Source organism: Phascolarctos cinereus, unplaced genomic scaffold, assembly GCF_003287225.1.
Source record: "Phascolarctos cinereus isolate Bilbo 61053 unplaced genomic scaffold, phaCin_HiC Scaffold_4;HRSCAF=312, whole genome shotgun sequence".
NCBI lineage: Eukaryota > Metazoa > Chordata > Mammalia > Diprotodontia > Phascolarctidae > Phascolarctos > Phascolarctos cinereus.
Window position 1 is genome coordinate 476761132 of NW_027555847.1, and position 14345 is coordinate 476775476.

General features: G+C 37.6%; 1 protein-coding gene across 2 annotated transcripts in view; it reads left to right on the forward strand.

Moving 5' to 3' along the window:
* The window catches only part of LOC110221381 (epidermal retinol dehydrogenase 2), a 32257-nt gene extending 19009 nt beyond the window's left edge, over positions 1-13248 (forward strand). The window contains exons 5-8 of one of the 2 annotated variants that reach the window (XM_021005954.2): positions 271-415; positions 4987-5112; positions 10353-10422; positions 10548-13248. In XM_021005954.2, the coding sequence (XP_020861613.1) occupies positions 271-415; positions 4987-5112; positions 10353-10416 (335 nt within the window). In that variant the 3' untranslated portion in view covers positions 10417-10422; positions 10548-13248. Of the gene's footprint in view, positions 1-270; positions 416-4986; positions 5113-7553; positions 9113-10352; positions 10423-10547 lie in introns of those variants that run through there. The other variant, XM_021005953.2, reaches the window with a different exon arrangement.
* The last annotated feature ends 1097 nt before the right edge of the window (positions 13249-14345 follow it).

Genomic DNA, 14345 nt, shown 5'->3' on the forward strand with positions numbered 1-14345 from the left:
AATCCTAGTTGTTTGCCGCCACTTTTCCCATCCCTGAATCTGCAGGCATCCTATCCCTTATTCATTCACTTAAAGGCTATTTTTCATTTGCCAGTATTCCTTCTTCCCTATGCCCTCTGATTTCCCCAGTGGAGACAGTGCTAATTCACTTGATTAATGTGACATCTTAGATATAAAGATATTTGAAAACTAAAAACACACCCTGTCAATTTTAACAATTAAGGTGAACTTGTATTTTGTGCAATTTAAAACGTTCTTTTCTTCTCACAGATTATTGTGCGAGTAAATTTGCAGCCCTTGGATTTGCTGAGTCCTTATGTTTTGAATTGTTTGCCCAAGGATATACTGGGATTAAATCAACAATTGTTTGTCCATTTTTTATAAAAACTGGAATGTTTGAAGGTTGTATTACTGAGTGAGTACTTTTATTTTGAAGGAAATTTCTAATAAAATATAATTAGTTCTCAGTTTTATAGATAAAGAGCAATTGGTCTAGGAATGTTTCTCCTTCTCTCTCACCCTCTCTTCTTTCCTTCCTCAACTCTGGCTTTTGCAGAGTTTTTGTGATGGCTTAGAGTTGCCTCGGGTGACTTGCTGGCAGGATAGAACCTGAGGAAAATTTGACTTTTGCTTGCTTTCTTTTCTTTCTTCCTTTTTTCCTTTCTTCCTTCCTTTCTTCCTTTCTTCCTTCCTTTCTTCCTCCCTTCCTTCTTTCCTTCTCCTTCCTTCCTTCCATCCTTCCTTCCTTCCTTCTTTTCTTTCTCTCTTTCTTTCTTTTTCTTTTTAATCTTGATGTTCAGTATGAATCAAGTAATTTGATCCGGCTGCCATAAAAACTAATGCCTTCTTAACTTCTAGAACAAGAAAGGCAGTATTCCTATGTGCTGTGCACAGACTCCACTTGTATTTTTGTCTTGTCTTGAAGTTTCATTGATATAGGAAGTTCCAAGTGGGAAACTCCCTCTACCAATGCCAACTGACAATAATATTACAAGTTACAGTTTTAGGGACTGAGAAGTTCGGGGACATACACAGAGTCACAAAACAAGTATGTTTCAAAAATCAAATTTTTGAACCCAGGTCTTCCTGACTCCAAAGCTGCCTCTATGTGTACAGGTTATTGCTTAAAATTCTACATGCTATATTTTATGATGGACTTGAGCAAACTGAAACCAATCTAGATTCTATAATTAGGACCATGTTATCATAGATCTAGAGTTGAGAGGGACCTTCATGGTCATCTAATCCAACCTTCTCCTTTTGTAGATGAGCAAAGTGAAGCACAGAGAGGAGAGGTGACTTGCCCAGTGTCATGTGGATAATAAGCAAAAGAAGCAAGATTTGAACCCAGATCCTCTGAATCAAAAGCTAGTGTTCTTTTTCTCCATTGGGTAGAAGGATCCACTGAAGGCACTGGAGATGGTTAGCCTAGAAAAAGACAATGTTGAAGAGACATGACAGCTGTCTTTGAATTACTGTCATATCAACATAAAACAGATTACACGTTCTGCAAAGTTCCAGAGGACAGTACTAAGATGAGTGTTTAAAAGCTGTAGAGTGATTTAAGCTCAGTATGAAGAAGAATTCTCTAGCCATTAGAACTTCCCAATAATGGAAGTGATTTCCTTGTGAGGTTGTGAATTGCTTACTGAAAGTTTTCAAGTGGCAACTAGAGGAACATCTGTCCAGACTATTACAGAGATGATTCATGCATTGAGTAGTAAGCTACACTAGATGACCTCTTAGGTCCCTTCTATCTCTAAGATTATGAATCTCTAGGAAATTTAATGTTTAAGCCTTAGAGAAGAGGTTTTCAGCTGTCAATTATCCATTGGGACCTCTGTAATTCTTGGTAGCTCTTTACTTACTGTTCCTTTTTTCTGTATTCTTTTTTAAAATTTTATTTTATTTTAAATTTCAAAAATTAAATTTCAAAATTTATTTTAAATTTGTAAAAAATCTCTTTTCCATCTCTCACTCTCACCACCACCATCCTCTCACACACTCATACACACACCCACTGGAAAAAGAAAAGAAAAAGAAAAACACTTAGAACAAATATGTATAACCAAGCAAAACAAATTCCTAAATTGTCCATGTTAAAAAAAAAATCTTATTCTGTGCTATCTCTTCTCTATCAGGAGGTGGTTAGAATATTTCTTGGTCAGTCCTCTAGAATCATGGATGATCATTGCTTTGATCAGAGTTCTCATGTCCTTTAAAGTTTTTTTTTCTTTACAGTGTCATTGTTACTATATAAATTGTTCTACTGGTTCTGCTCACTTTAGTCTTCTACAATTCCCAGGTTTGTCTGAAACCATTCTTTTCATCATTTCTTGTGACGTAATAGTATTCCATAACATTCATATGCCATAATTTGTTCAGCCATTTGCCAATTTAGAGATATCCCCTTAGTTTCCAGTTCTTTGCCACTACAGAAAGAGCTGCTATAAACATTTCAGTTCATATCCTCATTGGACTTTCATGGCATCCCATCCTCCTATTTCCATCTCAGCATTCCACCTTACCTTCTACTTCCTACTCCCACCCACACAAGAATACTTTTCTCTCTCTTCACCCTCTCACTTGGTGATGCCATTCACTCCCATGAGTTCAGTTATCTCTACAAAGACACTTCCAGATCTGTAGATCCAGTCTGAGTATCTGTCCTGAAATCCAGTCCTACATCACCAACTGCCTATTTTGAACTAGATGTCTTAAAGGCATCTCAAACTCAACATAAATAATTATCTTCTCTTCCTTCCTCCTTCCACTAACTTATACTTCTTCTGAATTACCTATTTTGGTCAAGGACACCACCACCATCCTTCCAATCACCTTCATCCGAGAACTCAGAATCATCCTAAACTATTCACTTTCCCTCTCTCCATGTATTATCAGGTCAGTTACAAGTCTTCTCAATTCTTCCTTCACATCTCTCACCACTATTTCCTTAACTTAAAGCTTCTACCTTAGTTCAGTTCCTCATTGACTATCACTGAGACTATTACAATAGCCTCCTAATTGGTCTCCCTGTCTGATCAATCCTCCAGATAGCTGCTGAAGTGATATTTCTAAAACATAGATCTGACCATATCACTCCACCATCCAAGAATCATCAGATGCTTTCTGTTGTCATTAGGATAAAATAAGAATCATTTGCTTCGAAAGCCCTTCACAATCTGGGTCCCATCAAACTTCTCAGGCTTATCATATGTTACTTTATTTCACACATTCATCTTAAGCTAAACTGGCTCGTTTGCTGTTCCCTGTACATGACATTGCCTCTCTTGTCTCTATGACTTTGCAGCAACTCTACCTCACACCTGGAATCTACTCCCTCTTTACCTCTACCTAGATTCCTTTAGGACTTAGCTCAACAGATGGCAACATTGGATGTGATTGATGCCTGTCCTGATTGTTCTCATTTGCTAGTGCCCTACTCCCTATTAACAGTTTGTTTGGTTTTTCTTCTTTGTGCATGTTATTTCATCTTTCACTCAACAGAATTAAAACTCCTTGAGTGCATAAGGGATTTCATTTTTGTTTCTGAATATCCAGCACATAGCACAGTCCCTGGCACATAGGTGGTGCTTCAGAAATGCTTATTAAATGAATTGAATAAGGATAGCATGCGTATTCAATTGTCAGGTCTACGGAAGTAGCAGGCACCCCTTTCAGGTAACAATTTTAGCCATCCTGAGTTAAAGAATCTGAATCACTGGCTTAAGATTGGTTTTATTTTCTTACTTACCAAGATCTGGCTATTGACCTAGAATTTTTATTTTTCCCATTTCAAATTCTACCTGTTTTATCACAGTTTTGTAGAGAATAAGCCAAGAAAATGGAAGAGATGGGGATATCCACTTACCAACAAACATCTATGAAGTATCTCCTATGTGCCAAACACTGTGCTAAGTGCCAGGTAGTCAACCACAAAACTATGCAGTGCCTGCTCCCAAGGAGCTTATAGTTTATCAAGAAGACAACATCTATGCATATAAATAGATACAAAATAAATACAAGTGAATACAAAGTAATTTGGTGGGAAGGTTCCAGCAGCTGGAGAGAGGGGATATAGCAAGGCTTCTCTTAGGAGCTGGCCACTTGAGCTGAAGTTTCAAAGGAACTGAAGCTGCAGTAAGAAGGGAGTGGATTCCAGACAGGGGAAACAGCCTGTACAAAGGCCTAATTAATGGACATGGAGAAAGACTCATCTTCCAGAAGTCAAATCCAGCCTCAGATCCTGGGCGAGTCATTTAACCCTATTTGCTTCAGTTCTTCATCTGTAAAATGAGCTGGAGAAGGAAACAGCAAACCACTCAAATATCTTTGCCAAGAAAACCCCAAATGGGGTCACAGAGTCAGACACAACTGAAAACAACTAAACAGCAACAACAAATGTTGAGTGTCATGCGTGAGAAACAGTGAAAAGGTCTATTTGGCTAGACTGCAATAAGCACAAAGGAGAGTAATGTATGATAAGCTTAGGGATGTAATTTGGAGTTAGATGTCAAACAGAAGTTTGTATTTGATAGTAGAAGCAGTAGGGAGCCACTTGACAATGAACAGGGGAGTGATATGGTCAGATCTGAGTTTTAGGAATATCATTTTGAAGGGAGATATTTGGACCAGGTACATGAAATAAGTACATGGCTGATATCTTAATAAGTTGCTAAGGTAATGCGATAGCTAAGTAGTGCAGTGAAAAGAGTTCTGGGCAGAGAATCATAAAGATACTTACTAGCTGTGTGAGCTTGGGCAAGTCATTTAACCTTTGTTGTTCTAAGAATCCAATGAGATAATATTGGTAAAGCACTTAGCACAGTGCCTGGCACATAGTAAGTGCTATATAAATGCTAGTTGTTGTTGTTGTTGTTGCCATTAATAAGGATTCTTTTCTTAATCTAACATAAAAGATAGTCTGTCTGTAAACTACCTTGACTAATTCTTATGTTAGACTAACTTACTGTTTCTGTTTTCCAGAAATCCTCTACTGTTGCCAATTCTAGAGCCAAACTATGTAGCCGATAAGATAACGAATGCAATTCTGGAAGAACAAGTTTACCTGTTTATGCCACGATTTCTATACTTTGCATTATTTTTAAAAAGGTAAGCCAATCTCTGTGTTCTTCTTTTTATATCTTTTAATCTGCTAATATATCAATCACCTGGCCAAATCATGTTTACATCTTACTGGTAATAACAGTTACAAAATATTGGGTTTGTTAAAAAAAGAAAAAAGGTCTATTAATGCAATGCTTTTTTAAAAATTTCTAGTATTGAGAATAAGAGTTTATGCTTATGGGCAAGGGGATTGTGCAGTAGCAGTGCACTCCCTCTAGGGTGGTAGCTGGAATTTTCTCATCTATACCTGCTCAGTGTTTCAGGGTCATGGAGGCAGACTGAGTTAAATAATGGAAATTGACTGATTGACCAATTCATTGACACACAGCAGAGAAGTTTTAAAAGGAGTCATTTTCTGGCAAACAATGACAATGAACAAGTTAAAATTCAAGTGGGCTATTGAGGTCTTGAGTAAATGACAGTCTCTTAGATTCTCTCAAAAACATCTGCCTTAAACAAATGAAGCTGTGTCCTCTGGGGTTCCTGAGGTAGTGTTGAACAGTAAATTAGGTACTTAGAGAGTTAAACATGTGGGAAAAAAAACTAAGTGATTAAAAACCTGAAATACTAGACAGGTAAGTTTTCCTTCGTCAAAAATGGTTACCTCTTAAGGCACCTAGAAAGCTAAAAGACTTCTTTACTAACTCCTCTCCTCCTTAAATTTCATCTGTTGGAGGAATAACAGCTACAGACTGGCATGTCCCTTAAAGGATCATAGGATCATAGACTAAGAGCTAGAAGGGACTTAATAAGTCATCTATTCCAATACCCTTATTTTTGCAATGAGGAAACTGAGGCCCAGATAGTTTGACTTGTCCAGGGTCACTCAGGTTATAAGTAGTATAGCTTGAATTCAAATTCAGCTCCTATGACTTGAAATTCAAGAGTCTTTCTGCCCTACTGTTTCCTTAATTTTTTACCCTTATTTTTTGTGGTTGTTGTTCATAGAACAGCCACATACGTAGTAGCAACAGTGTGAATGACCTGAGAGGTCCATGTGGAAGTTGAGCAACTACTATCTTTGGAGTTCTATTTGCAGGGAACCTCAACTGATAGTTTCTATTTCTGAACCTTCAAAGGTTAGATATTCCTGAGAAAACCAGCCATCATACTAATAACGATGATTATAATGCCTCCCATCTGAAGCATTTTGGTTTGTAAAACATTTTATAAGCATTTCCCTTTGATCCTAAGAACAGTCCTATGACTTACACCGGACAGATCATTTTTATCCATCCTCATTTTAGAGACGCTAAAACTGAATTTCAGAGATATTATAGCTTGCCAGTGGTCACACAGCTGGTGACTAGTAGCCCTGAAACTTTCTCCAAGTCCGTTGCTCTTACTACTATACGAAACATCCATTCTTATTTTGCCCTGCCCTTCTTTCTTTCTTTTTTGTTTGGACTTTGATAATATTTTATTTTTTTCCCCAAATACTTGTAAAAACAATTGCAAACATTTGTTATTTTTTTAAGTTTTGAGTTCCAAATTCTATCCTTCCTTCTCTTCTCACTGAGACAGTAAGCAATCTGAAATAGTTTATATGTGTGCAATCATGTAACACATTTCTGTGTTAGCTATTTTGTACAAGAAAACTGAAAGGAAGGAAGGGAAAGAAAAAGAAAGAAAGAAAGAAAGAAAGAAAGAAAGAAAGAAAGAAAGAAAGAAAGAAAGAAAGAAAGAAAGAAAGAAAGAAAGAAAGAAAGAAAGAAAGAAAGAAAGAAAGAAAGAAAAGAACCTTGTCCTATACTTCTTTCTAAATGTTATTGAACTCTGGTGGTTTTCAGTGATGTAATAAAAAGAATACTAGATTTTCATTCAGATTACCTGGATTCAAATCTAGTAAGTGTCAAAGGTGGGACTCCTGACTCCAAGTGCAGCGCTCTATTTACTATACTACACAACCTCTGAGTTGCAACACAATGGATGGTGTGATTTGTTGTTGTTGTTGTTGTTGTTGAGTAGTTTCAGTTATGTCTAACTCTTTATGACCCCATTTGGGGTTTCCTTGGCAAAAATACTGGAGTAGTTTGCCATTTCCTTCTCCGGCATATTTTACAGATGAGGAAACTGAGGCAATAAGGGTTAAGTGATTTGCCCAAAGTCACACAGTTAGTAAATGTCTGAGGCCAGATTTGAATTCAGGTGTTCCTGATTCCAGGCCTGGCACTCTACATACTGTGCCACTTATCTGCCTGATGGCTTGACCTACTAATACAGAAATCCCCGGTAGATCTGAGGTATGTAGGAAGACCAGATCTAAGAAAAGAATACCTAACCTCCCTGGAGAGAAATTTTGCAATATGTGTGTACCTGAATTTACGCAAAGCAGAACTTCAGAAAATGACACTTATATTCTCCTGACCTGACAAAAGTATCCTGTCGAAGTATAACAAGAAATTCTGTCTTTATATTCCCTTTAGCTTTTTGCCGGTCAACGCGGCATTGGCTCTATGTGAATACATGAAAGTCTTTGAGGTAATGAATTGCTTCACAGGACGACTAAAGAAGGAGTGAAAACCAAACTCTAAGGAAGATGTCACTTAGAAATCCAAATCCAGCACTGCCAAATATTTGTTATTTCAGTGAAGAAATGACTAATGCTATTTGACACAATTTCTGAATACCAGTAAAATATATATCCTACTATCTAGGCTAATATTTAGCTTTACCTAATTAGCCTACTACCTATCTAGCCTGAAAAAAAAAGATATATATATGTATATTATATGGGTGTTTTATTTCTATTCTATGAATGGGTAGATATTTTTCTTTTCAAAAATCTAAGCCCAATCTTGACATGCCATTTGCACTCTCTTTTGGTGGACAGGGGAAGAGGGAGGATATTAGATAGACATCCTATTCTTAGTGATTCTTTCCCTTATCCAAATCTTTGGGTGACTTGAAGAAAGATTCCATGTGAACCAACCAGCTGCTGGCTACAGTGGGAGAGCTAAAGGTTGTAGGGTTGGCTAAGGTCCATGATGTATTTACGTAGGTGTCACCATACCTACTCCCCTAACCATTTTCCCTTTTTCAGCTTGCTTACCTTTTGAAATAGGGAAAATTAGCCTCTCATCCTCTCCTCCCAGAGCAGTAGCACAAGGATACCATCTATGTGCTCATCAGAAAATCACCCTATCTAATCACTTGGGGTACCAAATGAGACAGTTGAGTTTCAGATACATTCAACCACACAATTCTAGCTACTTCACATTATGTACATTTGCATAAGCTTAGAAAATTCTCTTAGATAAACACCTTTTATTCTTCCAGAAAAGGGATCAGAAAGAGTTACTGCCTCCCACTCCAGAAATGAACCTCATGGAATAAGATTCAAGCTTTTCCATAGGGAAGTTTCAGAAGACTAATATTGCTTTAGTTTCTTTACTATTCTAAAATAATCCTGGAATTAATCCATCATATTTGTAATGTTTAATCAACTAGATCAATCTAGTGTTTGCAAATTAGAATTTACTTAATTTGTTTCCAGAGAATAGAAAATTTGTGTATCCTCATAATTTCCAATAGTGTTATGCTGTCCAGTTGATTGTATTTTTACAACTTAATCATCAGTTGGTAAGGTACTTTTCTTCTTTGAAATTAACTATGAAAGCAAGACTAAAAATTGTGCCTGTGTTTGAAACTGCTCTCCATCTTTCCAAACCTCTTTACCATGAGCAAATCTTTACAACTCAGCTATTTGTTGGTGGCACCTGCAAGACAAACTGTGGAAGACCTATTTCAAGTTCTTTCCATTCCTTCGTGCCCCACCCCAACCCCAACTTTTTTTTGTGAGAAGGAATAAGGAGTGTCCTAGAAGACCCTTAGTAAGATAACAGATGAAAATATTTGAAAATCAGTGGTCCTCCATCAGTGGTATGGGAGTTCTTGAGTAGGTAGGAACTTAATTGCACCCTGATTATGGTTTGTAAAGCCTTAGCTTTTTGTAACTTGCACAATAAACCTTTATCTTCATGTATTTGTATTTCTTCTCTGCTATACCATCCCCTTTTTGTCGTCCATTGTATATCTTGGGATCTCGATTAACAACTGTTGAGAATCTGGGAAAATAAAGGTAATATACAGCACAAAACAGGAAAGGGTCTCCTTTGTGCCAAAACATAAAAAGAGCATTTTATTTCATAGGAAAAGTCCTATATTCAGTCAGTCACTCAAGAAGCATTTACTAAGTGCTTCACTTTTGCCAAGTACTAAGCTAGATGCTAGAGAGACATTGTGGTTTTTAGTTGTATCTGACTCTGTGACCCCATTTGTGGTTTTCTTGGCAAAGATAACGGAGTGGTTTGCCATTTTCTTCTCCGGCTCATTTGAGAAAGTGAGACAAACAGGGTGAAGTGACTTGCCCAGGATCACACAGCTAATAAGTATCTGAGGCTGGATTTGAAATCAGGAAGATTAGTCTTCCAGGTTCCACGGCCAGCATTCTACCTACTGTGCCATCTAGCTGCCCAGAGAGAACAACATTACATTGAACAACAACAACAAAAAAAAAAACCATAAATGAGTCCCTGTTTCAAAAGAAAAAAGGGGGGGGGCTGACTAATATTGCAATTTTCTTCAGTTACAAAGTTAATTAAGAACAAAGCGTAATATCATTCCTATATTATAGTCATTATTATGCTACTCTTAGGACCTATTTATTTAGTTAAGGAATGAAGGCAGAGACTAAGAAAATAGAATCTAACAAAAGGCTAGAGAACATAGGAGGCATCCACTACATCATAGCACAGCTTACAACAATTATTTGTAATTGGAATTGCTGCAACAAAGTCACACAATTCAATTGCAGTTTCACAGTGCCCATAAAATTGTCTAAACAAATTCAGATCCTATTTTAAAAACTCATATTCAAAAGTGAGAGACCACATGTCAAACAGAAAGATTGACCAAATCATAAATATTGAGGTAATTTAGTGCCACTGGCTATCAAATGAACTTGGCTTGTGTTTTTCATTTTCCATCCATGGGACTCATTCAAAATTCAGAATGAGTTAGGACAACATTTACACACACACACACACACACACACACACACACACACACACACACACACACACACACACACACACACACACACCCACCACTGATCCCTGAAGGGAATAAGTCAATGGGACTCCACAGCAAAACTCTGTACCTAAGGAATGCCCCATCTGCTCCCTATGTATGTATCATCAATAGACATTGTTCTTTTCTTCCAGGACCACACAATCTAATGGTGACAAAAACAGCAAGATACTTTCTTCCTGGATGTGGTATTTTTGATTGTAGGTAAGAAATTGTAGAGAACACTTGGTATGACCTAATGGTTTTGGTTTTTTAACTTTTTCCATGTCAAAGACAGGCCCAAGAAACACATGGAAAACTTGTCAGCAATCAGCTTTTCATTTCCCCAGGGGTCTAGCACCAGCATGCTGCCTGGCACTGAGAGGAACTCATTCTGAAAATTGGAGGGAGTGTGGATGGACAGAAGTTGAAGAGAGAGCCTGAGAGAATGAAGACCATGGACCAGAGGGACAGAAGGGCAGAGAATGATAAGGGAGAGCAACAAGTTCCTTGAAAATGCTAATTTCCTTCCCAAACAGATAAACCTGGGTAGACGAAGTAGGCAGGCAGTTTGTTAAGTCTTTTCCTGCATTTTCTTACATTTCCAGCCAAGAAATAGGAAAGGATTGCCCTAGGTGAGCTAATACAGCCCAATCATTAGAGGAGGGAGGTGGATGGGTATTTGTTCCTAACCTTGCACTCAAAATAAATAAATAAATAATTGAATGAATAGTCCTCTCAAAAAAAAAATTAGTGGAGGGGCAGGGAAGAGGAGAAAGTCATAACAGAGTATGGAAGACAATTTAGCCTTATTTCTTGGTTTATAAATGGCTGCCATCCTAGGTAAAATAAATGATCCTTCCAGCCTAGTATTGTTTCTGACAGTGATCTGGAGGAATATTTTGTGGGGAATTATGATCCCTCATGGACTGCTATGTGGCACAGTTGATAGAGCACCAGAGTCAGAAAGACTCATCTTCCTGAGTTCAAATACAGCCTCAGACACTTACTAGCTGTGTGACCGTTGGCAAGTCATTTAACCCTGTTTGCCTCAGTTTCCTCATCTCTAAAATGAGCTGGAAAAGGAAAAGGCAAACCACTCCAGTATCTTTGCCAAGAAAACCCCAAATGGGGTCACAGAGATTTGGACACAACTGAAATGACAACATCAACAATTCATCATGATTCAACTTAACAGTTATTGGCTGCTTTGTGCAAGGCATTGTGCTAGCTATTGGACCAAAGGTTCTTATTGATAATACCTAAATGGATTTGTGATCTCGTTGCTGTGAGCATTCTGTCAAGGGAAGCAGTTCCTATCTAGCAGATCCTCTAATGGCTGGTAGAGTAGATAGGGCACTGGACTTGGAGTCAGGAAGACCTGGGTTCAAATCCCACCTTAGGCAATAGCTTTGTCACCCTTGGTAAGTCATTAAACCTCTCCATAACTCAGTTTGCTCATTAGTAGAGTTAAGGGGTTGGTCTCTAAGGTCCCTTCCAACTCTAAATCTGTGATCCTGTGATTTAAATCTTAATTGAGTCTATTATTTTTTTTTCAGCCTGTACAATATCCTGGGGCAGTACTTTCCATATATTTACTTTAAGCGCTGTAAATGTCACAAAATTACCTGTTCTTCCAATAGTTTCAGTGAAGTAACAAATAGCTCTTTAGCATATGCTTGGAAAAGTATGTGCACTTTGAGTCCCACATTTTAGGAGAGATATTAACCAATTGAAGAACAGCCAATGAATGATGACAAGATGTTGAGGGATCTAAAGAAAAAAAAATGTCATATGGGGAATATTTGAAGGAACTTAGTATGTTGAAACTGGAGAAGAGAAGACTTAGAAGGCAAAGGTTATTATTTTTAAAAAGCCTGAACTCTGGGCAGCTCCAGGGTCCAGAATGAGGAATAATGGGTGGAGATTGTAGGATGAAGATGGCAAATTCCACATAAAGAATTTTCTGTAAAAAAAAAAAAGGAATAGCCTGTCTTTTAAGATACTAAGTTCTCCATAACTGGAGGTACATTAATGGAGGCCAGATGTACTTAGATTTTTGTAGGCAGAGTGCCTGCATCAGGTTGAATTTTACTTTACAGTTCAATATTCAAGAGTTTTTGCTTTCCTAGTGTCCTTTGCTTTATTACCCATGTCCTACCCCCAATAACTGTGGTAGCCCCAAAAATTAAATCCTGGGTCTTTCTATATGCCCTCTCTTCTGGTAATTTCATCAACTGTGGAGGACTTAAGAGAAGTACACAAGTATTTATTAAGCATCTATAATGTGCCGGGCACTGTGTTAAGCTTCTTGTAAATATCTCATTTGATCTTCTCAACAACCTTGGAAAGTAGATGCTATTATTATCCCCATTTTACAGTTGAGAAAACAGGATGGCAGACATTAAGTGACTTGCTCAGGGTCATACAGTCCTACATCACCAACCAGAAACCAACTGGACATGCCCAAATGGACGTTCCATAGATTTCAAACACATTATATACAAAATGGAATTTATTATTCTCTCTCTAAAACTCCTTTTCCAAACTTTCCTATTTCTATTGAGGCCACCACCCTCCTAGTCACCTATCAATCAATCAATAAGCACTGATTAAGCTCCTGTTATGTGCCAAACACTGTTCTAGGCACAAGGAACCAAAATATAAAAAATCCTCTGTCCTCAAGGATCTTACATTCTGCTAGAGGAAGACAACACATGACTGTGATTATGATTATTGTACTTGTTTTCTCATGCAAAGGGACAGAAAGAGTAAGTGACAATTAGGGAGACAGGTGGGAGAGATAACAAGGTACAGTAGAAAGAGTAATGAACTCTCACAGTGGACTTGGGAGCTAGAGACCCCCAGTTCAATGCCAGCTTTGCTACCTAAGTTCCCTTGGGCAAGTCACAAACTTCTCTGGTCCTCCATTTTCCTCATCCATAAAATGAGGGCATTGGAGTAAATGATCCCTGAGTTCCCTCCCAGCTTTAGACCTATGATTCAGTGATCTTCAATTTAAACTAATAAAGTTATTAAATCCTTGCCAGAAGGTACTGTTTCATTTATGTTGTTTAGAAGTAAAAACAGTGCTCCTAAAATACAGTTTCTGGGTTTTTTCTGGGTTTTGTTTGTTTAACATAGTATAATTGGGGAAAGGCCTAGTGAATGTGGGGATAGCCAAACCTGAGTCATTTCCTATAACGTGCATTAAATGGCCACATTTTGTAGTACTTACTGGATGCTTTACATACTACTGTATGTTACTCATAAGGCCTCAAACAGTGAAATGCTCTGGCCAGTAATGAGGATGACTAATTCATTAACCTTAATGCAGAGGCTGGATTCTTTTGAGAAACTTTGCTAAATAAACACAAACGAGTTTGCAGGGACATGTACAGTATGGGTGAGTTCGGGGAGGGGGGGGGTGTGCCTTCTCCTTCCACGAATGTTGTTTAATATTGTGAAACCTGTTTTGAGGAGAGGTATTCCAGCCTCCCCAGGCAATCATTTCAATAAAGATTTAATCCAATCAGGCCTCTGGTTCTTAAAGAGAACAAAAGCTCCACTCTTAAGTTGTGAAACAGAAAACTTTTGTTTCAGATTTAGGAACCATGGAACTAGAACAGAAAAAGTCAGTCGTAAGGTTATGAATTGCTACCCATAAGAGAAAAAAAGGTATCCATTTTTTAAGTCCCAGAATAAGACTATCATTTATATAAAAACAGTAACAATACCTCAGCATAAAGAAGAAACAAATCATAGGCAGGAAAATAAGATTCTCCATTGTGCGTTGCTGAAATGTTCTTTGTGAAGATTTTTTTTTAACAGATGATGTTTAATACAGGGGTTCTTAACCCTTTTTTGTGTCATAGACCCCTTCAGCAATCCAGTGAATATCTCAGAATAATGTTTTTAAATCCATAAAAGAAAATACATGGGGTGACAAAGGAAACCAATCATATTGAAACACAATTATAGCAAAAGGTTTAAAAAAAAAAAAAACACCAACTTCACAAAGCCCAGGGTAAAAATTCCTGTTTTAATAACACTGAGAGAGGTGTCTTCATTTTTTAATGAAAACTATTGCAAACCATTTTGTGAGCTAGAGACACCTTGTTAATCTGTTCTCCTTTTTGTGAGCTTAG